The sequence below is a fragment of the Vanessa atalanta genome, chromosome 8 (assembly GCF_905147765.1).
Source record: "Vanessa atalanta chromosome 8, ilVanAtal1.2, whole genome shotgun sequence".
NCBI lineage: Eukaryota > Metazoa > Arthropoda > Insecta > Lepidoptera > Nymphalidae > Vanessa > Vanessa atalanta.
The window spans coordinates 3396853-3423715 of NC_061878.1; the positions used below are offsets into that span (position 1 = coordinate 3396853).

The window sequence follows — 26863 nt, forward strand, 5'->3', positions numbered from 1 at the left end:
TCCTCAAGGCTCGTATCTTAGTCCAATCTTATTTGATATTTACAATTATGGTTTTATTAGCTATATTAATACTTTATTCAGGTATTTTGAGTAACTTGTAGTAGAAGTTCGGTATTGAAAGATAGCATTATGAAACCAATCTTTGTATTAATCAATAATCCCATACTACTTACATACATTAAATACTGATTTACAAAATCGGCTCATTTTGTTAATTAGTACGAATGTATTCAATTTCTTATTTTATAATCCATATAATCATCTTATTTTATAATAGATCATTAATATGATTTTCAGGATTCTTCTTTGTTTATCTATCCATTTGTTACCGCTAATCTCGGAATCAGCTTAACCGATTTGGATGCGGTTTCCGCTGATTTATACTGTAGTAACCTTGGAGTAACGTATAGCGTTTGTTTTATTAAAATCAAGAAATTATGGAACCAGGGCTGTGAGGTTAAAAGCTTCTTAAAGAGTTCCACTGGTGTTACATCATCCCTTTGCATGTGAAAATAAATATACTATAAATATAAATGGGGACGGAGTAGATGATTTTATGTTTACACCCCGGTTCTTTCTCATTGCAAAAAAAGTTTAATTTACTTTTAAGCGAGTCCAGCGCACACGGTTAGCTTCAAAAGGCTCTGTCGCGTGTTCGCAACTAAAAAAAATCTATGCTTTAATCCCCGACGGCATGTAATGTCTTGTAATATACATTACGCAGTTACAAATACATCATAACTTTTTAATATTAAGAGATTAAATTATAAAATGAAAAAGTTTCGTTGTTTGTAGTTTGGTTTTTATCGATGGCAAAGCACTCAAATAAGATATATATTAAAAAAAACATAATCCATTTGGAAACTACTATGCCACGACGGAGTCAAAGATACACAGATAGGTATGTCCAGTAGGTATATAATTTTGAGTGCCCCTACTTTTGCGGCTTAAAATCACGCGAACGAAGTCGCGGGCACCAGCTAGTAGATAATAAAGAAAGCACTCAAATTCACAAGAAAACATTACTAACGAATTATTATTGTACGCCAACGCTTAAGTAACCTCGGTTTTTTAGAATCGATTTTTGGCTTTTCTATTATCGGATTGAAGTAAAATTCGATAAAACGCTACTAGCGTCTGTTCCGATTTATTACAAACAAATCAATCTAAAATTAGACTTTAAAATGTAGGATTTTTTTAAAATTCGTATGAAACGAGTTTAAATAGTATGAATGGCTAATGGCTATACGATCTTTAAAACAGTAACAATATAGAAATGTTATTGTTACCCCAAATCGAAGTTACTTGTTGATGCCATGATGGTGGACACGTAAACAAACATTGTGCCTCAGTTCATAAGCTCAGTCTCTGGGGGCATGTTATAGAATAATTTCTTAATGTAGCTATGTCTAGCTCACCCACCGTAGAGGTCCTACTGTAGAGGAGATAAAATAAAATAAATTAAATAAAATAAAATAAATGTAACGTTTGATCTTAGTAATAAAAATATACCTAATGATAACATTATTACGGAAAAAACTTTATGTAAACTATCCTAGAGAGCGTACTAAGAATATTAATAAACGAAAGACAATTGTTATTCATAGATGTAACCTCTGATTCGGAATGCATAAATCTGCAAGCATCAGTCACGTGAGTTTCGGTTGTATATACTTAAATCGTCAAAATAGTGTCTAGTTCTTCTCTAAGCTGTGATGCCAAAACTGCGTATTCATTAGATATAAATTGAAATATTAAGCAACTGGAATTTTGTTTTTTACATAAAATAAAACATTTACATAAGCACTTAAACGACGAACAAGTTATCTGCAAAGACAACAAAGAATTTTAAGCGGTAGTCCATCTTGTAATCTTATTACAGATGACGTCAATGATGAATGTGAAAGTTATACTTCTCAACGGATTTTAGCCGAATAAACACGATACAAATTAATGCCTAATGCACTACTACGAGCAAATATATTTTTCCATTCACCTATATACCAGGTGAGGTCATTATTATTGATTAGATATTCTTGGTCAGCGTTGGTATCTAAATAGATTTATCATGTATTTTATCATAAATCTAATGATATTCGAATCAAAGGAGTAAAGATAAACGAATCTGAGATGCGATTTGATAATAGCCCTGCTATATTATGCGCTACAAACAATCCTTGATTAACATATATTTATTCATAATACAATACTATTCCATTTAACGACTTAGATATACCTCATATAATTTTACTATCAATGTTCCGATAACAACTTCACCGACATTCTAAACTATATTTTTTCGCGAATATGATATGAAAATCATAGTTTTTTCAACATTGGTTGAGCAATGATGTATATCATTGTTAGTTCAATATCAAAGTTGTTTACTTTTTTTTAACCTGTAATTCGAATTGACCATGGTTGATAATATTCTAATTCATTCTATTTTATGAAACCGATATATTTTCAGACTAGCTGTTACCCGCGGCTTCGCTCGCGTAGAATAAGCATATATTTACAAATTAACTTCAAATATTACGTTAATGTAAGATGTATGTATTTCAGCCCTTAGTGTAGAATATCCAGAAACGCTTAAATGCGAATCAATGCATTTTAATCGGTAGCGCATAAATAAAATTTCATTTTAACTTCAAAAATGATGGAATTCCAAAATAACCTGTATACGAAATGTCAACCCCTACTTTTTCCCTTTAGGCGTAAAATATCAAGAAATCCTTAAATACGTATCAACTCATTTTTAATCAGTAGCCCAAAAATAAAGTTTCGTACTTCTAACTTCAAAAATGACGGAATTCCAGACTAACCTGTAAACGAAATGTCAACACTTATTTTTCCCTTTACGCGTAAAATATCAAGAAACGCTTAAATACGTATCCATTCATTTTTAATCAGTAGCCCAAAAATAAAGTTTCATTTTAACTTCAAAAATGACGGACTTCCAGACTATCCTATATACGAAATGTCTACCCAATTTCTCTTCTTAGGCGTAAAATATTCAAAAACGCATAAATGCGAATCAACTAATTTTTAATCGGTATACCAACAATAAAATTTCTAGCGTCTACCTTAAAAAATAACGGACTTCCAAACTAATCGGTATACGAAATGTCAACCCCTATTTCTCCTCTTAGGCGTACAATATCCCAAAAATAAATTTTCATGTTTCTAACTTAAAATATTACGGACTTTCATACATAGTTTCATCCCTTATTTCACCCCCTTAGGAGTAGAATATGCAGAAACGCTTAAATATTTATGTACTCATGTTTAATCAGTATCCTAAAAATAAAGTATTATGTTTCCAACTTAAAAAATGACGGATTTCCATACAAACGTTCAACCCCTATTTCACCCCTTTATAGAGGTAGAATTTTCTTTTTAGTGGGTGTCATGATATGTTATATATAGCCTAAAATATAAGTTTTATGCTTCTAGTTCTAAAAATGACAATATTTTCAACAACTACCAACCTTTCATCCCCCTTTTCAATCCTTTACAGCACTTTTTTCCAAATAAAAAGTAGCCTATGTCCTTTCTCAGGCTCTAGACTATTTGTGTACCATATTTCATTAAAATCGGTCCAGTAGTTTTGGCGTGAAAGCGAGACAGACAGACAGACAGAGTTACATTCGCATTTATAATATTAAAATATGGATTAGGATTGAAAAAAAAATGTTTTTCTAAAAACAAAAAAAAATAATACTATATTTTACTACTTGGGTTTTATATAATTTATTAATAATACAATAATAATTCCTACCTTTAGGCAGGCAAAACTTTTCATAATTATGCTATAAATGTTTTTTTATTACAAATCAGAAAAATCCTTGGAAATGTTTGATTAAAAACACATGTTAACATGAGAACAAACAATGAATTTTTACCATATTCTCGCATTTAATAACTGCATATAAATTTAAAGGAACTTTATCGTAAATTTATGATAACTCGGAAATTTCATTTATGAAAGTTATAATTTAAAGTCTTATTCTGATGAGGATTTTGTTTTAATAAAAAAGTTTATTCTAATTGATAAAACTAAAATGATCATTCCGTTAACAGTGGTTTAGCTTTATGGTAGAAGTGACAGTGAAATGTCTCAAAATGTACATAGATTATAGATCTGTTCATTCACGCAGTTGACCCCCCACCCTCCTCGATAAACTATGAGCATCAGTATGGATGACGATCGCGCTTACATAATGTCTTAGTGTGCGTAAGACGAATAATATATGAGTAAAACCAGCACATAAAATAATACAAATTAGATATTAAAATTACCTTTGTTTTCAAATGTTAGTAGTTTAACAAGGGGCGCGCATTCGTTACTGAATAGATCTATACAACCCTACACTTGAGCTAAGCCGATTGTGTTAGAGATTAAATTGGTAACTTAATCAACCAGATTTTAATTTATTTAGGTAATATTTATAAAAATAATGTGGTTCAGATTTTTTTCAGAAAGAAACTTTAAAAGCAGATTAGATAGATTTCTAATTGTACATAATGATATTTTTATCTTTGTGCGTCAAAGACCCGAAAACATTGAGCATATCGGAATTTACCGATATGTTCAGATGCCTCAAAAAAGTGGGCTGTTAACAACTATGTCAAAGTATATGACTCTCACTTTCACGAAATTTAAGAAACTATGATACATGTTCAATTTCAAATATGCACCCTTAACCTAAGGGTGCTGCATAGCATGGAATTATTTAAGATTACTTCACTTAGTCCCAATGAGCCCGAACAATAATTTCTAACACATACCAATCTATAAATATGCTATTCATGAAAGAATTAAAAAAAGTAATGCTATGATATAAAATTTAAACCACTGTTCCGGAACGTACATCTAAAATTCAGTTCATATGGCAGTAAAAGCAATAGGAAGATACAAGATTGTAGAGATAATTTGATAACCTAACTAAAATGATCACTCACGTTGCATCGTGACCACTACTGGAGCTAATATTTCTAGTCCGTTTACCACTTCCGGTAGCCGATTTGTTTTTATGTCGTTTCCGATCACTGTCTTCTTCACTAACACTATTATTACGCGGTTTAGGACTCATCATCGTGTCCGAACTCACTGAATCCCTCTGAGACTTCTTCCTCTGACGTTTGGGCACATTTTCACCAATCAGCATTTCGTTGAACTGGCGTTGACGCGCTTCCCAATATAAGTTCTGCCTTTGGACAACGTCTGGATATTTTGCTTCGAAAGCTGTGTCCGGGGGCAGCAGAAGTTCCCACCCGGTCCTTGGGTTATACTTGGCAACCGAACGTAATATTTCTAAAACTTCTTGTGGAGGCAAACGAACCGCTGCTGTTATTTTACGTCGATCCACATATGCGTGCTGGGTGAAGAGGTAAAGCTGAAACAAGAAATAATAATTATCTATACGATTAAACATCATAAAAAAACAAGTGCTTATTTTATTTAACTACTGTTATTGATACAATAAATATACATTATCTATTATAGTACAATAATCAAATAGTAACAATAGTACAATATTACTTTAATTTAATCTATACTAATATTATAAATGCGAGAGTAACTCTGTGTGTCTGTTGATCTTTCACGGCCAAACCACCGAAAGAATTTGATGAAATTTGGTATGAAGCAAGCTTGAACTACAAAGAAGGCCATAGGCTACTAGCAAGCCGCGGTCGACAACTAGTATGTACTGAATTTAAAATAATAAATTAGCAAAAATTGCGTCTCTGTGTGACTGCAACAATGGCTCGGCGAGACTCACGACGTGGTCGCGCGCGGCGCACATGAGGCGCGGCGGCGCGGGCGCGGCGCGCACGTAGAGCTCCTGCGAGCGCGGCGCCCACACGCCGCGCACGCAGCACGCCGCGCCGCCCAGCGCCGTCAGCAGCGCCGCCTCGCTCACTTGCCCGTCCTCCGAGCGGGCGAGTTTCAGCAGCTCGTTGAAAGTCATCAGTTTTGCTGGAAAACGGCGTATTATTACAATTCTCCTACTTGGTTCTGCTTCATCTACTCGGTTGCAAGGCTTTGTGCGAGCTCGTCTGGGTAGATACCACCCACTCATCAGGTATGCTACCACCAAACCACTGGTGACCACTTGACATCGGGTTGCCAGGCTCCAGTCACCCCAGGCTGCTACTTATGTATTACATATATTGACTCACCATTGATCAGTATTTCTTTTATTTGATCCTGCAATGTCAATTTTTTCGGTGGAGCCATTTCTGCTTCGTCATTATGCTGAGGAACCAATGTGCTTATGTACTCCGCTGGACCAAGAGTTAGAGAGGACCCATCTTGCACTGTTGCACTGAATAGCTTCATACGCTCTAGCTGAAAGAGGAAGATTCTGAACTAAATTTTTATTTAAAATTCATGCACACTTACAATTGTTAGTTGAGTAACATAGAAATAGTTTTCTGAACCAAAGTAGTAACAATACATACATCAGCATGGTCTGTATCAGAATGCTTCCACATGGCGTCATACCAGGGCTCATCTGCTATACGCTGAGAGATGGACTCATAAGACTTTTCTCGTGCTTTTTTTGCCACATCTGTTTCTACTCTCGCAAATTTCACTGTTACCTGTAAAGAATGTCAGTTTTAATTTAAAAAAACATAACCAGTAAATTGTTTAACAGTTAGTATGTATGGTAAAACATTTAAATATTATATTCGGGTTTTCACCACACTCATTTAATTTTGCACAGTCTTTTGACTGTACATATTTACTTTGTCAACTGCTAGACTTTTATAGCCTATAAAAATAGCCACTACTAACAATTATTGCGTATCTGAAGCTGAATGTATTTTTGAATAATTTAATGTTTAAGCAAATAAAGGTTACTTTATGTTACACTCTGTATATATTTACTAATAATATGAATGTGAAAGTTACTCTATCTTTTGCTCTTTCACGGCCAAATAACTGAAAGAATTAGATGACATTTGGCATTATAGCAAGTATGTAATCCCAAGGAGGGGCTACTTCTTTATACTTAAACCTATAACCGAATCAGACCCCTATCAACCCATCCAACGCAGGCAAAACCACTGTCAAAAACTATTATGATATATTTGAGATTTACAGCCTTATACTTGAAAATATCAAGCACATCATTTAATAAACATTAACATAGCATATTATAATATAAATGTGTATATATTTATATTATAATATGCTTCCACCCACTTTGAAGGGGAGGGAAAGTTAATGATACCCTATGTTTTCCTCAGTCAATGTATATGCAAAATGTCAGGATGATTGTTTGATCTGTTAAAATTTAAAAATTTAACTCAAGAAATGAGTTTCTCATATTGCTTTGTGTAATAAAATTTTATACAATAAGTTTTAAGATTTCTTAATAGAAAAATACCTACAATATAATATATAATACAATATATGAAGTAAATTTCATAAATACCTGTTGTGGTTCAGGTTCCTTTTCCTCATCATCAGAGTTTTCATCCTTACTCTTGTCAACTTTTCTCTTATCTTGTTTATCGTAATAAGAATAGGATGGCCTTAGTTGTAATATACCTAAAAAAATATAACAACAAAATTATATAAGATTTTAAATTAACATGGTTATTTTTATTACTAACAGTATTTAAAACGGGATATTTACCATGTTTTTTATTTTTATCTGTTGGAGCTCGATATTTCGACATTATCTACGAATGTCTTGTTCTCGTGAACAACTTATAATTTTGTTACTAACAGTTCTCGTTCTCGTGAACAAGACATTCGTAGATAATGTTGAAATATCGAGCTCCAACAAATAAAAATAAAAAACATGGTAAATATCCCGTTTTAAATACTGTTAGTAACAAAATTATAAGCAATATCTATACTATTTTAAATGAAGACACTTTTTTTATTATTCCCAAATGGAACAACTACTACAAAGATATTAATAATAATTATACTAAGAGAGGTGGCACTTTTCATAGTACAAGTAACAATTATTCCCAACTTTACCAGCTCTATATTTAGACTTTTTAATGACAAGCATGAATTTTCATATTACAGAAATAAAGATGAAATTAAGAAAAATAAAAATACCTTTAATAGGTGTACAGTGTAATTCCTTGTCTTGTAATAAAGCAACAGCATAGTGCTGAGTTTCAGTACAAGGTTTACTGCTCTCATAGACTATCTTATCCATAATGCCGTTCCTAAAGTATTGTGACCTTTCCCGTTCTTTGTCTTTAATATATCTTGATTCCTAAAATGTATACATTATATCAACCTCAGCAAAAAAACCATCCTAGTACTACTATACTATAAAAAATGATGCAATAAGTACATACCTGAGATCCATCAGTATTGAGAGCAATTTGTTCACCTTTAGAAGCACAATATTTATCACTGTATGTGTTCAGTCCGATCTCCATTCTAACAAGTTGGTTTTTGGGTTTAACTGAAGCATTAGTAACTTTGACATCTCTCCAGTCCCTATTGGCTGGTCTCACGGGATACTGGTATATATACAGGTGCTCCGATAAAGCTTGTGATAGAAAGACTGGTATCTATGCAAAAAATAAGTCAAAATTAACTCGGAATCGCTTGATTTTTCGTGGTAAACATAACCTTATTTTAAAAACACGTTGTCAAGTGAAATTAGCGACATAATTACCTCTTGTACAACAGGATCGTCTTCTTCCATCTTGTGTGTATTTAAATTATACTAACTAACTTAATCATACCAGTATAAAACTTACAATAATAAGTTACTAGACTTCACACCACACAACTTACACCTTTGAAGTTTGACTGTCATAATTCAATTGACAATTTGACATTTGACGGCTAGGATAGTATTGTAATTTATAAAATCAAAAAAACGACAATCATTACCAAACAAATCACATTAAGTCGACTATGGTAGCTTAAAAAACTATGTGTTTCATCATAGATGAATATTTTTTATAATATACAGTTTACCTCCAAAATTTTAAGAAAATTCCAACATACGTTAAAAAACAATGCATTCAATTTCAATTGACTATATAGACCTCATTGTGCATAAAATATAACAAAGAAGAATAAAATATGACATTTTGAAAGGCAAACTTCTTGACTTTCGTTTCACGTTCGTGCGCATTACATTGAATTATATATTATTACATTGAATATTGGAGCATAACCTACATAGTGTTTACTATTGCAATATTAAATAAGAAAAATACTTACCAAATAATAACAGTTATTCATTATGAATATAATAATTTAAATAAAATAATATTAACAAAATATTATTAAAACTTGATCAAAATGTCTGATATGATAATAAATGGTAAAGTTTGTTTCATAACAGTCAATAATACATTTCTTGTTATTAACTTTCAGCATTCACAATATTTGACTTAAAAAGACATAAATTATCTATAACGAAAAATATAATTGGTTTATCCCTTGAATAATAATTATATTATTCAAGTATTTGTACTTTTCTTACAGATTCCGTCCCTGTTGACAAAAAATGGAGTGAGTTAATCAGATACAATATATTTTTGATGAAACTAGTTGAGTTTGTAAGTATTTATTACATTGCAAATATTGAATGTATATAATTAAATTTCATATAAAAAAATATTTAGATCTGGAATTATTTTTATAGGTTATTTCGCTAGTAATTACCTTATTACCTATGGTAATTCCTAAGCCTCAAGGTCACATGTACTGCATATCAACAGGCCCTACTTTAGTGATTTCATTTTTATTCATAATATTGTATTTACGCAGGAAGGTGCCATTATTCATGGAGAAAATGTATTTATTTTTCCAAATTTTATTCACTTTTGGAGCGTTTATTCAATGTTTCCTCTTAAACCTTGTAAGAGTTTGGTTATGGTTAATATATGGTGTTTTTTATTTTGCATTATTAACAGCTCTATCCCTTGACCTATTTTTAATTGCAAATGAAAGAGGTTGCACATTTAGTTGTGCTTAATGGTTTGTGTAAGATAATTTTTATAAATAGATATCTAAAATAATACGACAGTTAGTCAAATAGATAATCTTTTTTATTCATTATTGTTTTATTTTCGTTCACGACGTTTATATTATAACAAAAAAATATCCACAATAAGGAAAAAAAACATCTCGTACACCAAACATGACGAATAATCAATTAAAAAATCGAGTACTATTAATAATTTCAATAATTACTAAACGAACTGATATAATAAATAACTTTATTATCTATATTACTTATATTTGCTATATACTTATACAATATACCTCTTAACTTTTATTGACATTGACAGTTACAACTTACAAATACACGACAAAAGTTATAAGAATATTAATTAGTTATGATTTAATTATGAATATATATATATTTATTGTTATATCTGAATACTCATTCATTTTTTGTTAAGATGAACTGAGTATCTTTTACTATTCTAATGTACAATTTTTTAAATTTGTAAAAAAATACGAGAACAGATCCCACTGTATATAGTTATTTCCATTACTAAATTATAGAATCTCGTTTACTTTTAGGTAATGTCATTGCTTCTCATGATAATTCCGTTTGTATTGAACGATGCTGGAATCATGCACTGTCTGGCTGTTGCCCCAACACTCATCATGTCTGTTATGTTTATAGTACTCTATTTAGTGGACCAAGTGCATAACTTGGCTGAGCAACTTTACTTAGTAACACAGACATTTTTGAATATTGCTGCTTTTCTCCTAGTATTTTTGCAAACCGAACCCGCAGGGAAATTGTATGGACTATTTTATTGCCACCTCTTAATAGCACTCTGTATAGACAATTATTATGTTATTAGAGAAAGAGGATGCATATTGTTTGGTGATAATGATGACTGATTTTGTTTAATAAATTAATTATGAACATTCTATTATTTTATTGTTCTAATTTAATTGTTATTAAAAGGTGTAGGTTTTTAGGCAAAGATTTGTTAAAAAAACATAACTGGCAAAATTTATTCTTATAATACTTTTTAACTACAAGAGCCTCTTACTTTTAGGTAGTCGCACTTCTTCTGAATATAATTCCCCATATTGTGGAGCCGGTGGATATTTGGCAATGTGTGGTCGCTGCTCCGACCCTAATGCTGTCCATGTTTTTAATGGTGCTATATGTTGTTGATCAGGTTCAATATGAAGCTGAATTTTATTACATAATAATAGAACTTACTTTGACAATATTGGCGTTAATAAACCTTTTAATTTCTGGCAAAATTGTTGGAGCAATTTATGGATTGTTTTATTTAGATTTGATAATAGCTTTTTGTATGGATGGTTATTATATGTACAAAGAGAGAGGAATAACTCTATGATAGTTATTAAAATAATAATTCTGAGCGGTTTATCTTTTATTTTAATTTTTAATATTTATTTGTAACATGTTATTTAAACAGTAACAATGCTCTATCATGACTTCCTGTGATAAATGGTTATGTGATGTGTTCAATAATGTGGAATTATTCCTAATGAACAAGATAAACAAATGATAGAAAAACAGTTTTTATATAAATATTATTACCTAAAAATGTGCCGTGTTTTTAAAATATGGACGAAAATATCTAAAAGGATATTTAAAGTGACATTGAATGAAGTTGCATGGATTAGTGCGATATCTTTGACAATCTTACTTATCTGGACTTGGATCAATGGAGAAACGAAAGTTATTAAATATGGTGATAACCCAGTGATAATGTGGTGGACTTCAGGATTTCCTGGAACCTCAGAAACAATACATTGTCCAAACAACATAAAGTGTGATTTTATAAAAGACAAAAATTATAATGAAATTTTCAATGTCAATGCGTATTTATTTTACGCAAGTAACATCAAGTTTGATGATCTACCATTACCAAGGAATCCAAATAAAATATTATGGGGCCTGTATCATGAGGAATCACCAAGAAATGTTGAAGAGTTGTTGCACGAAAAAATATTAAGTCTATTTAATTATTCTGCAACATTTAGTCGGTACAGCGACATTCCATTTCCTTTGCAGTATTTAGAATCATTACAAGACATAACGAGTACAAAATATTTTAAACCAACTAGAGTTAAAACAAAATTGATGAACGAACTATCGCCCATATTGTATCTTCAATCTGACTGTGAAACGGCTACAGAAAGAGACACTTACGTAAAGGAACTAATGAAGTTTATCGAGATTGACTCTTATGGCGCTTGCCTGAATAATAAAGAAATGCCGATGAAATTCCAAGAAGATTATTTAAATAATTTAAATGATGATGATTTTCTTAATTATATTTCAAGATACAAATTTGTTCTGGCCATAGAAAACGGTGTTTGCGAGGATTATGTAACTGAAAAGTTTTGGCGGGCTATTAAAATTGGTACCGTGCCGATTTATTTTGGATCAACAACAATAAGAGACTGGTTACCAAACAACAAATCAGCAATTTTATTAGAGGATTTTCCAACACCAAAAAGGATGAGTGATCACCTAAAAAAGCTTTTAAATAATGACAATTTGTACGAAGAATACTTAACACATAAGACAAAAGAAGAAATAACGAATAAAAGACTGATAGATGAATTTAAAACGAGACAATATCAAAGAGATTCTCTAGAAGTAGCTTCAAAGTTTGAATGTTTTATTTGTGAGAAACTTCACGACAATAATGTAGGGATGCAAGTTAAACGCGTAGTGAGTAAAAAACATTATAACTGCCCTAAGCCAATCTCGGCACTGACATTGCAGGTAAATCCTTCTAATGACTGGGTTTATTCATGGGAAATGGCTAAGAAAAGGGCAGATGATATTTACGACAAAGTTGCGAATTTAAAATGAAAATATATATATTTGTTACTTCATAGAAATATATTTTTATATTTGAATACATTTTTACCATATATATTGTTTTATTGACACACGGATCCCAATGGCGAAACCGGGTGAACTTGATAATGCAAGCCTCGTTTGATGATGTGAGGTATTTGTTTCGGCACCATCCTAAAAAGAAAAAGATAATAACGCTAAAAATATATTTGACGAAAACTTAAAACAATTATTTATTAAAAAAATAATATTTATAATAACTTACGATATGCAATCTATGATAGGACAAACTGATAGGCACAAGGTACACCCCGTGCAGTCGTCCGTTACGTGTGGTATGTGCGTTTCTGGATCGAATCTAGAAAAACGATAATATTTCGTAAACGTAAAACTACCATACTTAATTGAAATTAATTCTTTTAGATGTTACATGTTTAAAGCCATTTTAAAACATACTTTTTTTAAATGATTTCATTTCCATAAATGTTAATAAACCACTATAGTACATTACTAAGATTCGAAACATTTATAATAATACTTACTCGATAGCTTGGTACCCTGAGTCTGCACAGGCCATATAGCATTTACCGCAATTTATACACATATCCTGAAAAAAACAAATATATAAAGAAATTCAAAATGACTCAATGAAAACAAAACAATACAAAAGTTTGTAAGAATTTGAGTTATATCGTAAAAAGATATGTTATACAATTATTTTTTTATGATTTAAATAGGCGGATGGGCCATCTGATGGTAAGTGGTCACCACCCCTCATAAACGAGCAGTAAGAAATATTAAACATAAGGAATGTTTCATCAACAATGCGCCGCCAACCTTGGGAGCTAAGGTGTTATGTCTCTTGTGCCTGTAATTACTCTAGCTCACTCACCCTTCAAACCGGAACACAACAATACTAATTATGGCGGTAGTATTCTGTTCTATTTGACTACTGGCAATTCCGATGCACTTTTTACGGTTACAATGCAATTTGTTTAAACTGTTTTCACGTAAAAACCAAAACAATTTAGCTTATTGACGCAAGATCAATTTCTTAATGTTATAAAATACTTTTCAAAAGACAAAAAGAAGTTTAAGCCGTACAAATATATTATGAACGTAATTTGATTACAGGTCTATATGTCATAAGACAAGTATTATCCGCCATTTATAAATGTTTTGTTTATGGACAAGCCTTATAAAAGAATTTGACTTACATCATCAATTAGAGCCACAACTTGCTTCGTGTTGTCCAAATGTTTATACGTGCCAATCCTTGGTAATGCTTCACCCACAATGTCCTGAATTCGAGGCACATTGACATTTCCATTGACAATAATATCCTTCTTAGCTAATGGACAATCGATCTCATTTTCACCCAATATATCAGAACTGAGTCTAATGTTATGAAGTAATTCTTCACGTTTTCTATTATATGGACCAAAATGGGCCAACACCTAAAATAAACATAACATTATTTAATGTACATACATGCCGTTTATTTTTGGATTGGAATCCAATGTAAAAGGTCCTTAATTACCTTGCCATTATCATCATACAGAGTCTGAACCGGTTTGCCTTTCTGATGTTTAGGGGTTGGAGGAGACTGACCGGTCCAACCGGTTAGGCCTTGAGAACGTAGATATAAAAGAGCTTTGAGACCTGTTATATAATCTTCTACCAATGTAAAGTCTTGATTTTGAACCGCGCTACAGATCTATAAAAAATAGTCAAAATATTAAATTTTAAGATAAAATGAAATAAAGAAAAACAAAATGTTTGATGTGACTATAAACAAGTCTTTTTTTTTAAAGATTTGATTGTGATTACATTTCACGATGTAGATGCTGAATGTTTTACATTTTATTCTTTTATATATTTATATTTGTCGATAAAAGCGACGCCGACCTGAACAACAGGCGCTCCGCACATAATAAATTGCAAGGCGGAGTCTGCGGAGTCGATGCCGCCGATGCCCAGTATGGGGAAGGCGGGCAGCTTGTTGGCGATGGCGGACACGGCGCGCAGCCCCATGGGGCGGGTGGCGTTACCGGACACGCCGCCATAAGTCGTGTTTTTTTCGCGACCTATTAATAAAAACATATCGGTAACGTGTACCCCATACATATTTACAGACTATTTTTAGTATCACTTTTCAAATTCCAGAATTATAATACATTTATCCTTAATATTGATGCCTAATTAATGATAAATTTTCTGTGATTTTAGCGGTAAAAAGCTTTTTAATAACACATGAATGAATATAATAACAGCGATTTATAGATGAGCATAGGTCAATTATTTAGCTAATAATTATATTTATTAAAAAGTATAAGTATTAGGTATGTAGGTAATATACACTCCGCTTAAATGGCTTAGTTTGTAAAACATTGATTGATACAATATTCCATGTAGTTTTTTAATATTAATTATCTTACCAACTTTCGGCCATGGCGTCGCATCCGCTCTTATAGACATCAAACCCGAAACAGTGTTAATAGCTGACACGCCGCTCGCTCCACCTTTTCAATGAAATTTATACAGCTTATAATAATTATTATTATTTAAGTCTTCGCACAAATATTCCGCAATATTTATATATATTGAAATAAGAATTTTATTTCTTAATTAATCTAAACCAACCTCAGATATCCACTCAAATACACACGAAAAATTTAATCGAAATCGGTCCAGCCGTTTATGAGTTCAGTCAGTTCAGATGCTTGTGACAGATGACCCTTTGTGAAATTAAAACTCGTGAATTAAAAAATAATAATATTCGTTAATATTTTCGAGGTATTTTGAAATATATAAATGAGTTTTTATTTCTACTATCTATAGCTATTTAAAGTGTTCTATGTTAACGAGTTCAAGTGTGCATACCTTCATAAGCTGCCTTCGCAATTCCTACGATATCGGTGATATTTGGCGTCAGCTTTACGAAGAAGGGAATCTTTATTGCCTTCCGCACCCATTGAGATATTCCTTTGACTAACACTGGGTCCTATTGAAAAATAAAAATGAATCTTAAACTTAATACTCATGAGACAAATACTTATTCCAAACAATTTTATAAATAATATTCAATAATGTAGTCTCATAAAAAATAATTATTACAAAAGTCTTATCATTGATATTTATATACGCAAATATTTTCCTTAGTACCTATCTTTGGAATTTGTTAAAGAGCTCGTTATATTTATCTTAAGACGAAACTACAGAATATTTTAAAGATAATAATTTATTATTTTAATATAAATTCCTTACAAATTCGCATTACTTATAGAAACTATTTAATGATAACAAACTTAGCAATATCTTAAACATATAACATATATTTCAATGAGTTTTCACATGCTTGATTATGAAATTATACTTGTGCTCAGCGATAAATTTAAACGTTGCGAGTAACCTGTCTATACCCAGATGAAGTTCTGTACCACTTAGTCACTTTCTGACCAAGGATTGGAGAGCTTAGTAGGGTATTTACAGACTATTACAACTAAACACATTATTCATAGCTGTTCGGCTACATAAAATATATCTCCAATGTGAAATTATCGTAATAATACCTGTCCACAAGCGAGCCCCATCCCGGACTCTCCCATTCCGTGTGGACACGACAGGTTGAGCTCCAACGCGTCTGCGCCCGACGCCTCCGCTCTCTGAGACAGCTCCGTCCAGTCAGCCTCGTTATACGAGCACATTATTGATGCTATAACCACCTAAAACAAGAGTAACATAAGTATATTCCATTACGTTTGATGCATCAACAATGCATGCCCAACCTAAATCGTTGCATCCCTGCGATTGATTTAACGTAAAGTATTTAAGTAAAAATTATAAATTTTTCGTAAAATAATATCTCAAAACTATTTAAGATAATCAAGTATTTCCAGGAAATCAAATACTATTATGCATTTTTGTTTGTGCCAAAAAAGTAATAAAAAGTTACTTATTTCGTACAAGTAACAGTCGCCTACACACTAAGCGGCTCACCTTCGTCGGGAAATCTCGTTTCAACTCCGTTATACTCTGGCACCAGTAGGCGGCGCACTTCTCCGAGATGAGCTCGATGTTGAGGAACGAGCCCTGTCCCGGCCCGAAGGTCTCGCCCGACGTCACGCCGCGCACGATGCGCGGGGACACGTTGGTCACCAGGTCCTGGAGATACACTCGCAAAGCTACATAACGTCTTCTATTCCAACGACGAATATTTTAAGCGGATATATATATTTTAATTGATACGAGAATTCGGACCAAGTCAAGATGTTATTGCTGATTATCCGAGGCATTGATTTGCTAGGAGGATGAATAACTGTAGTTGTATGTATATATTAATATGTACAAACACATTGTAATCTCGTTTTTAACTTCTGAATTTAAAAATATGTTCCTGTAATCTAGGAATAGGGTACCAGCCCCCTCACTTTTACGTGTGTTCATGCGTATTTGACATTAGAAATACAATAAATTTTAATATACGATTCTTTATGTTTTTAACGTAAATAAACTTTGAAACTAAATATAAACCTTATCAAGTCCAAATGTCTTCGTAACAACGAAGCCCCAGCCCTGTTCGAAAGCTCGTCGGATCATGGCGGAGCTGGTTGTGGGAGGGGCACTCGCCAAACCGAACGGGTTCTCGAACCGAATGCCGCACACCTCTACCGATAGATCTACCTCGTCTATGGGGCAGTGGAACTTGGGCAGTTCGACTGGAGAATCGTATGGAATACCCTGAAATAGTTTAATAATATAAAGTGAGTAAAAAGTAATCTTCTTATATATTAATAGCGTAAGCCGATTTTTGTACCAGTGTTTATGGAACGATCGCTGCACGTAGAAGATCGGTTATGGTTTTATTTTGAAGAGCTCCAACCGCAGATGTGATGTGATGATGTGAAATTAAAGAGGATTCTTGATTGCAATTTACTATATAGTTACGATTTAACAAATAATTAATGTAATTATTACAGAGCGGAAAAAAGTTACTGGCCGGGTAGAGAGCGCCGCTATAGCGGTGTAAAAACATGTGCGAACAGACGTCGTCAGTTTACAGTGAAATTAAATCACAACAAAATTTGTGATAGGTTTCGAAATCTGTTGAATAAACGCGAAGTTTCGCGGGCTACCCATACGAGAGATACGTTTTTATTTAGTGATTTCCTTTCCAAAGAACGTTATATGAATTCCAAAGACATATCCAGCATTTGATTTAAAACGAGGTCCGTGAACCGTTTTATCTCCTCCTACTAACCTTCATACGGTACCATCCACTGACTAGTTATATTATCGATATAAATACGTTGTATTTTTGTAGATCTGTATTTTGGTATGACGCATATATTAAAAATCATGTAAATGTTGGCTGAAACTGTTGCCGTTTTATCGTATCGTATCATAATAAATCCTCTTAATACTGACCTGTAAATAACAATGCATAAACCAAGCGGCAGTTTTTCCATCGTTAACAGACTCGACCGTGGTTTCCGCGACACCAGCGAGATCTCCGCCGACGAACACTTGAGGATTGCTGACACTCTGCATAGTTGTTTCGTGCACTTCTGGTAGCCCCCAACGGTTTAGCTTCACACTCGCCATAGCTTCTTTTACTAAAATATATAATAACTTAGTAAAAAAAAAAACGGTTCGAAGGATACATTATGTTCGAAGAAAATAATTATCGTGTGTGAAATATTTGTAGGAATACACATCATAGACGCAACACAACATATAGGCCTATATGATTTATTATCACGCTGAAGTTATCGTATTATAAAAGTTTTCGTTTTTTTCTTATGGTATCGGTAGGCGGACGAGCAAACGGGCCAACTGACGGTAAGTGGTCACCACCGCCCATAGACAATGGCACTGTAAGAAATCTTAACCATTCCTTTCATCACCAATGCGCCAGCAACCTTGGGAACTAAGATGTTATATCCCTTGTGCCTGTAGTTACACTGGCTCACTCACCCTTCAAACCGGAACACAACAATACTGAATACTGCTGCTTGGCGGTAGAATATCTGATGAGTGGGTGGTACCTACACAGAGGGGCTTGCACAAAGCCCTACCACCAAATGAAATTGGTGAAAAATCTCGAATTAATTTAGTTACATAAAAATATACCTATAGTTACCTTCATTATCGTAAAGGCCGGATCCGAAGGCTGATATTATGAAATTGGCTTTTAACTGCATAACTTGGTCCGGGTCCTCAATCCATTCACCGTCTTCTAATTGCTCCGTGCGACACATTTTAAGAGCAACAATCTGTAATAAATATGAATATGATAAATCAGAATTTAAAATACAAATCATATTATGACACATATGTCTTTTAACATCTATTAGTTTGGTATTTGTGTTAAACTGTTTCGTTTGACATCCCTGGAATTGAAAAATTGTTTTATTGTGAAGTCAATGTTATCAATAGCTGCCTTAAGTTTGGAAATTTGTAGCTACTGTGCGGAACGTACGTACATATGGAAAGCTCATGAAGCCGTTGTTAGGTGGAATGCTAGTAAGCATGGTTAGGAATCTACCCATTTTGTAGTAAAATAGGTTGAAAATCATATATCGCAACAACGTATAAAAATATAAAGCGTACAACACAATATTTAACTCCTAACAATTACAATAATGTCAGACGTTCCACAAAATATTACTATTTGCTCTCTACGATATGTTATATTTCATATATATCTATAATAATTAAAATTAATTTTTTTCTTCTGTCTGTACCTTTCCGTCTCGCACAATAACTTCCTGTGGAGACATGAACGGCACGAATTCACATTTTTCATCTTTAGCGAGGTCAACCTGTAATAATAATTATAATAGTTTAGATATTTAAGTGTAAAATTAATTTGTATGTTGAGAATAATTTAACTTCGTACACAAAAAAAATACATAACATAAAAAAGTAAAAGAGAAAAAGAAGTAATCTATCAAAATGTATCAGTAATGTGCCCTCAATCATTACTTTGTTATTATTGTTATTCCAATTATCTAATAACTGTTTTGGTTTCATTTATTCAACCGAAATCACGACGCCTACTGACATGATAACGAGAATGGCAATCTTCTCGAATAATACCGATCACTCCTCGATTCATAGTAAGTGAAAACGGTAATATATTATTTTACCTTTATTTTATTTAATAATTTATTTAAAGAAGGTATACCTCTTCCGGGACAGCCCTGATGTTAGTGAAGCCCTTCCGGAACACGACGAACACTCGCCTCGCGCCGCAGCGCAGGGCGGACGTCGCGCAGTCGAAGGCGGTGTCTCCCGCTCCCAGGACTATCACGTTGCCGTACAGCTCTGGCAGGGCGGACTTACAGGCACACATGCCTACACACACATTGGTATACATTGCAATTTTATTTTAAGTTTGAGCTATTGTTATTTTTATGCATATATATATATATATATAAATAAAAAATAAAATACTGCAGTTCATATTATATTATATATTGTAGAAAAGAAATCGTACTAACATGAGTTCGTTTTAACAAACCTCTTTTGCTTCCTTTTGAAACGAGCGGTAAGAAATCTTTACTGGTATAAAATCCCATATCCGTTGTGAGATCTTTGAAGATTGGAATGCTCTTAGGTTCTGGTAGACCGATACCCAGAAAAACAGCGGAGTGACCATCTTTTATTAGACCCTAAAAATAAAAACTATTTATAAATATTTTTATTTCAACTTAATAATAGTTTTTCGCTTATAACATTAAGTTAAAGTTCTTTGAACATGTTTTCGAAATTATACAAAAAGTCACCAACAATTATGTTAATTACGTTAAGTTGCTAATTTTCCTTTTGTGAAGATATAACATACGAATACGAAATACGTCGTCAGGTTTTAATATTAGTAACATTTTTGAAACAATAGTCATTTTTGTTTTTTTTTTACTACAAGGTAGGCAAACGCGCAAATGGGCTACCGAAATAATAAAATAAGTGATCAAATATAAAGTGGCAACAGGGGAAGGCTCTATTTAGGTTCCTTTGGCTAATGATTATATTGACATAACAAAGCAACCTTTGGGCTTATATATTTATTAACTAATGAGTGTTATTGACCTACATGGGTAACTAGTATCAACTAGATTTACTTTTTTTTTTAAATTAATTTAGTAAAAGGTGTGATTAACGTACATCAACCGTTATATCTTTGGAAGAAAGGCTTCTACCAGTTACAAAATTAACCCCCAAGTTTTTTATAAGGTCAATCTCGAATTGTACCACATCGTATGGCAGGCGGTATTGAGGTATCTCGGACGAACTGAAACAAAAAATATAAATTAGTTAAGTCAAATCGGAGTGAAATTAAAAATATGAAATATATCACGGTGCTAAGATCATTATAATTTTATTTTGTAAATTACCATATGACTCGCGGGTTACCTGTTTTCTACGTTGTTCGTAGTATGCTAAATATGTTCGACTATGTGTTTGCCAATAATGTGCGGCAGCAACAAAGTGTTTTTTTAATACTAAGTATAAGTAGGCAGTTTCATACATTATAATTGAATAAGTAAGACAAAAATACTTCTAACTTATAGTAATTAAAATTTAATAATCTACCTAAGTCCCCCTAAAAATCTCTCCTTTTCGTAGACTGTTATATTCTTATACCCAAGACGTGCCAAGAAGCACGCACAACTCAGACTGGCAGGTCCTCCGCCAATCAGCGCGATCTTTTGATCCCCACCCTTAGGTAACGGCTTCGTTTTAGGGTCGAGGGTTTGATGGATGCCCATCCTCATAAAAATCTATAAATTCATTAAAAAAAAATCTCAGTATGTGTTTATACTAAATCCTTACATACTTTTATAGGTAAAGACACAAAAAAACGATTGTATATAAGTATATACATATTTTTTTAATTCAAATATAATTATTTCATATTTTTTATTATATCTTTCAATATTAGGTTGTTAAAAGAAGGTAAGTCGCGAATAAACCCTGATAATATTGTAATAATTTCTATAGTTAACTAATAATTATGATCTCTATAGAAAACTAGGTATTTCATAATTTCAAACTCATTAATTATATTCATAGCTTAACACTTGACTTCGAAGCCAAGATGGCTCCGTTTTTAAACACGTGGATCTTAATCTGAGTTCACGTAATCAAAGAACCGAGTAGGCACTACCAAGTTTTCTTAAAACATGGCTGTATGTTGCAACACAACCGTATTTTCCAATCGAATAAATACTTTCCTAAAAAAAACTTACGTCAACAGCAAAATGTTGCAAACCGCCAATATTGATAGCTCCTTCCTCGCTAGCATGTAGGTTGCAACCACCTACGCAAAGGTCGCTAGTCGGACATACCATACCGCAGGTGAGGCCTAGAGGGTTGTCGGACAGGATTGCTTTAGCAGCTCCATAATAATTCTGTAAATAATGTAACGTGTTTTTTAAAAAAGTGTAATATGTTATAATGGTACATTAATAACATAGCTTACGTTGTTATTATTTATCATAAATCAATTTTGGTACTAAATATTTAGGTATTATATCTAAAATTTAAGTACCACAAAAATGAGCTTTTAATACGAAGCCGAGCGCCGCGCTTTGAAAAACGCCTCGTCGATGATTGAAAATCGGTGATGCGCCCCAAGCTCTCTTAATTTTGTGTCTATGATTTTTATATTTTTCTAACCGTTGACCACCAGAACACTTCTTGCCCCCTGGCGCTTGTGTTGCTTAAGACTGCTTTAATACTACTTCGTTAAATCGTAGTATATTCAACGGATTAAAAAAATTAATAAAAGGTACAACTATTATTTGTTTCCTTTTTTTAACATGCTCTATAAATATCTTATTTAAAATTACTTCTACTTTGTGACTTACTTTATTTGCAATACTAGTAATGAAGCTTTTGACGTCGATTTGAGTTGGGCAGGACTTCTGACACGGTGCGTCTGCGCACTTGAGGCATCTGGCGGCCTCCTTCAGCGCCCCGCGTTCAGACAGTGTGGTATGCTTGATATCATCAAAGTTTTTTTCCAGTGTTGGGCAGCTCTAATAATATAAATTACGTAAGAATTTAATGAATGCCTTAAATGATTTTTTATTTTTTAGAGTATATAACACCAGTAGGAATAAATATATCATTTTGCACGTTTTATTTACAAAATTCGACCTTGCGCGATACTTGTTAGAAAAAAAGAACTAAAATAATATAATGTTACGATTACTAATACTTACGTTACACTTGCGGTCTTCATTCCTTTTCCAATGTTGTTTGTTTTTCTTGGTTTGAACCGACGGTACCAAGTTGCTATAAGGTTTGACCGTTGGGTTTAGTTTTAAAAGATTCTGAAATTCGAAAATTAAATTCATTTATTTAGGAAATCTTGTATTGCAGTTATTAAAGACCCTATCTATGATCTTCAATAAAAAAGAAAACAAATATAAACTTTATTCCAACCATAAGAGCAAAAAAGTCAAATAAACAACATTCGACAGCAAATTGACGCGATATCATTGGTCGAGAGCTTGATTAATCTATGGTATTCAGAGGTATCTATGGATTTGCGAAAACAATACCGTTTTGAACGCCGACAAAATTGATATCGGGATTTTGGAAGTAAAATTAAAGTTGAAATAAGTACTTAAGCGTAATAGAGTAGTATTATAAATACGCATATATTAACTATAAACTCCCAGCTATAGTGCACAATATAGTTGAGTTATTAGCAAATCGCATGAAATACCTTACGTAGATAAGTCTAATGATTATTATTTTTTTCTACTTCCATTGGAAGAAGCTATATGTGTTTGTGTGTCTGTCACTTCCTTTTTTGCAAATGGAAGTGAAAAACAGCATCGGCAAAATCGAAAGTGAAGTATTAACCAGAATAATCACTTTTCCAATTTACAAAACAGAGCCTTTCCGTCATCATCATTTTTTTGCGTACATTGATTGTGATCGCCTTGTATGTATACTTGTAAGTTTATAGTATTTCTTATCATATTCCTACACGCTTTCCAATCAAAGTTTTTATGGAAGGTCTATTAAGAATTATTAGGGTAATATTTATTGATATTATATTCTACAACAGAAGTGTTATCAAGCAGTTAGCACTTGACAGATAAAGGATGTATAATTAAACAGTTAGGGAATGAAAAGGCTTATAACACAAACTCAATATGATAAGAAGTTTTAATAGAATCAAACCGTAAACAGGTTAACAGTACGACAAGATAGATTGAGCTTACACATAATAAATAATCTTGGGACATTTCAACAAATTTACATTTCGTAATAAAATTCCCGGAAACGTTAGATTCGTCTTCATTTTGGAAGTCATTACTTATTCAAAATAAGCATCAGACATTGAAATATAATAATAGACTTCAAAATCTACACTGAAAGGATAATATAGCAATAATCTACTTCAGCGTACATAAGCTATTATTTCATCATGAAATAATTTCGACGTGGAAATCATTTACAATCTTAATATTTAAGCCGAAATCTTAATTAGTTTTAGAGTTCATTTAACAAATATTATATCCGTATAGCATTCAAATGCCCTACTTCTTGATATACCGACTTTATCATATTTATGCTTAACTAAGTAACTTATTCGATAACATGCAACTTAAGCTAAAAAGCATATAATAATGATATCGTTTTTTGTCTATGATATTGTGTCAGATGCACGCTCGCGTAATATTATAGTCGCTCTTAAAAAACTAAATGTATTGTTTTAATTTTATATATTTTTTTCATGTTGGATATTACAAAAGTGTCAATGTTTTGAAAACTAGAATATTTTTTTAAATTATAATCTATACAAAAAACAAAAAAAAACAATACATAATGTGTTTTGAACGTCAAAAAGTGATGTGTCTTTTGTTAAGTATCTATTGTTTGAATCATACAATAACAAAACAAAGAAATTACAATTACATAATATTCATAATAATGAACGAATAATATTGTTTATATTTCATAAGAAATTAACTAAAATGTTATTATACAATTCGAACTATCTAAACAGTGAATCTCTTAAATGTCAAAGGTCTTAGATAAGAGATATTAAATGTATCATTGTTAATGTAAAAACAATAATGTATCTCTCTATGAACATATTTAATTGTTGTCTTATTAAGTCGCATAAACATATCGTTCTACTAATTTGTACTTACTGCAAACATAAATAATCATATGAAAAATACCCGCTCAATTAGTAATATGCTTAAATAGTTAAAAAATAGTAATTGTCTATGGGCTCATATCGAGTTTGATAAGATCAATACAACAAAATGGTATGTATGGGTAGAGTAGTCTGTGACAAATACTCAAAAGTAATTAATACGTTCAAAGATTATTAGTCAATCTCGTATATCTCATACAAGACTGACTGACTTTTGTGTCCATCAAATAAGAGTTGGGTAAGTGTTTTTCATGGAGTCATCATATTATGACTGTTGACTCGTTTTTTAAAGTTTATGGTTACCTTATTTTTTTTCTGTAGCTTTTATCAACGCAAATTTATAATTTAGCGCAAAATATTCTGCCAATGTCTCGCGTATATAGGTACTTATTACAGAAGACAAATAGGAAATATCTAATAAATTTGATTCACAAATTTTGAAGTTTTTAGTGATAACATTAGTAAACATAATGCAACACTATAATAAATATCTAAATTTACATGATGATGATAAATAAAATATAATGAAATGATTTAATTATATTTTACGTCTTGTAAATAATACAATATTTTATTATTTTAAGTACATATAGTATACAACTTATCAACTTAAATATCTAATCTTAATTTGAAGTGATGGGTAAACTTTAATACCGAAATGTTTTTATTTATAGGCTTATTCCAAGGTCTATTGCAACACACGCACCAAATGAATTATCTTTGAGATTCTATGTCAATTGTATCGTAAATATTCGCTTTTGACATATAAAATATACATACTGACCTCGATGTCCGGTAGTTCTCGACTTAAAAGTTTCGCCATATCGAAAATAAACTTTATAAATATTACAAGAAGTTCGAATAACGTTTGTCAATTTTTGCACGAAATACGTAGGCGCAGTGGACTGCTCACTGGCAGCGCTACACTCACGACTGACTCGAATTTCAACGTTTCAAGTTCATATCTTTGTTCTAGCTCGACCATTCTCAATTGAGTGATTTATTTTACGTATTTATTACAATGTTACTATAGTTTTGTCTTATCGTAAGAAGGAATAATAATTGACTCAGCGTTTGAGAATTGTAAAAAAATATATATTAACCTGTAGTACACAGGTGTTTATAGGATGAGAAGTCATCATTTCTTCGACTTTGTTTATAGATATTCTATACCTGCAATTAAAAGTAAATTTGATTTGGGATTTACAACAAAAACATCTTTTTTAATTTGGCTTGGCTGCGAAATTGTCTAGAGTCATAAGGTATATCATATTTTCATACATGTACCTACCTGATTAAGTAAATGTGATCATGTAAAAAGGGTTGGAATCATCAAATACAGTCGAATTTTGTAAATTTTGTTTTGTAAAAATATATAAGAAAACTTTCTTAACGGTAATCCAACTCCTTATCATTATGGGCGTGTTTATTATATTCCAGGATATCAATTATATTTTATCAACAATGATGTTCGTAGTTGATTTTCATTAATTGTCAGTTGCCAGTTGGAACGAAAAGTGAGAGTAGAGGAGTATGTTTGAGGTTGTCGGTATGGCTAGACGAGACTTTCTGTTAATGAGGTTAATACATCGTTTAAACTGTCAATATGAGGACGAACATGTTATAAATGTATTACCTAAAGGTATTTTATATCTTTAAATGTGAAACCTGGTGTATAATATATAAATATTACATACAAATGTCAAGGGTTATATTTGAAATTACGATAAGCGATATTTTTATTTCGATGCGGAATATGTAATATTAAATAATTATGTAGTCAAAAAAAAAACTTCAATAACAAAGAATATTTTGTATAGGTATTGTGCTTTGTCAAATTTTTTTTGCAACAGCG

At 32.2% G+C, this 26863-nt stretch overlaps 3 protein-coding genes across 3 annotated transcripts; 1 reads left to right on the top strand and 2 right to left on the bottom strand.

Annotated features, from left to right (window-relative positions):
* Positions 1-3743: 3743 nt before the first annotated feature.
* On the bottom strand, positions 3744-8800 carry LOC125065802 (DNA-directed RNA polymerase III subunit RPC5). The gene is made up of 8 exons (XM_047673634.1): positions 8664-8800; positions 8338-8556; positions 8090-8252; positions 7449-7564; positions 6469-6609; positions 6187-6355; positions 5787-5983; positions 3744-5399 (listed from the first exon to the last, which is right to left on the bottom strand). Exons 1-8 carry the CDS (start codon positions 8691-8693, stop codon positions 4962-4964), a joined length of 1473 nt encoding a protein of 490 aa, XP_047529590.1. The 5' UTR covers positions 8694-8800; the 3' UTR covers positions 3744-4961.
* A 1523-nt stretch (positions 8801-10323) lies between these two features.
* LOC125065803 (alpha-(1,3)-fucosyltransferase 10) lies at positions 10324-12864 on the top strand. The gene is made up of 2 exons (XM_047673635.1): positions 10324-11151; positions 11419-12864. Exon 2 carries the CDS (start codon positions 11508-11510, stop codon positions 12828-12830), a length of 1323 nt encoding a protein of 440 aa, XP_047529591.1. The 5' UTR covers positions 10324-11151; positions 11419-11507; the 3' UTR covers positions 12831-12864.
* LOC125065800 (dihydropyrimidine dehydrogenase [NADP(+)]) lies at positions 12758-25951 on the bottom strand. Its single transcript, XM_047673631.1, has 22 exons — positions 25793-25951; positions 23051-23161; positions 22694-22864; positions 22073-22234; positions 21417-21604; positions 20988-21114; positions 20344-20494; positions 20008-20177; positions 19565-19642; positions 18961-19093; positions 18246-18433; positions 17352-17558; positions 16818-16982; positions 16391-16543; positions 15702-15822; positions 15257-15340; positions 14727-14905; positions 14359-14535; positions 14036-14275; positions 13361-13425; positions 13084-13176; positions 12758-12992 (listed from the first exon to the last, which is right to left on the bottom strand). Exons 1-22 carry the CDS (start codon positions 25829-25831, stop codon positions 12902-12904), a joined length of 3093 nt encoding a protein of 1030 aa, XP_047529587.1. The 5' UTR covers positions 25832-25951; the 3' UTR covers positions 12758-12901.
* Positions 25952-26863: the final 912 nt, after the last annotated feature.

What these genes read in the sequence shown, in the direction of transcription:
- LOC125065803 (XM_047673635.1), top strand. Translation starts at nt 11,508, where the DNA reads ATGATAGAAAAACAGTTTTTATATAAATATTATTACCTAAAAATGTGC.
- LOC125065800 (XM_047673631.1), bottom strand. Translation starts at nt 25,831, where the DNA reads ATGGCGAAACTTTTAAGTCGAGAACTACCGGACATCGAG. An exon ending in GAGAACTACCGGACATCGAG is followed by an intron (nt 23,162 to 25,792) that starts GTCAGTATGTAT and finishes TTCGAATTTCAG; the next exon opens with AATCTTTTAAAACTAAACCC. An exon ending in TTACTAGTATTGCAAATAAA is followed by an intron (nt 22,235 to 22,693) that starts GTAAGTCACAAA and finishes CATTATTTACAG; the next exon opens with AATTATTATGGAGCTGCTAA.
- LOC125065802 (XM_047673634.1), bottom strand. Translation starts at nt 8,693, where the DNA reads ATGGAAGAAGACGATCCTGTTGTACAAGAG. An exon ending in AGGAACCTGAACCACAACAG is followed by an intron (nt 6,610 to 7,448) that starts GTATTTATGAAA and finishes CATTCTTTACAG; the next exon opens with GTAACAGTGAAATTTGCGAG. An exon ending in CTGATACAGACCATGCTGAT is followed by an intron (nt 6,356 to 6,468) that starts GTATGTATTGTT and finishes TTCCTCTTTCAG; the next exon opens with CTAGAGCGTATGAAGCTATT.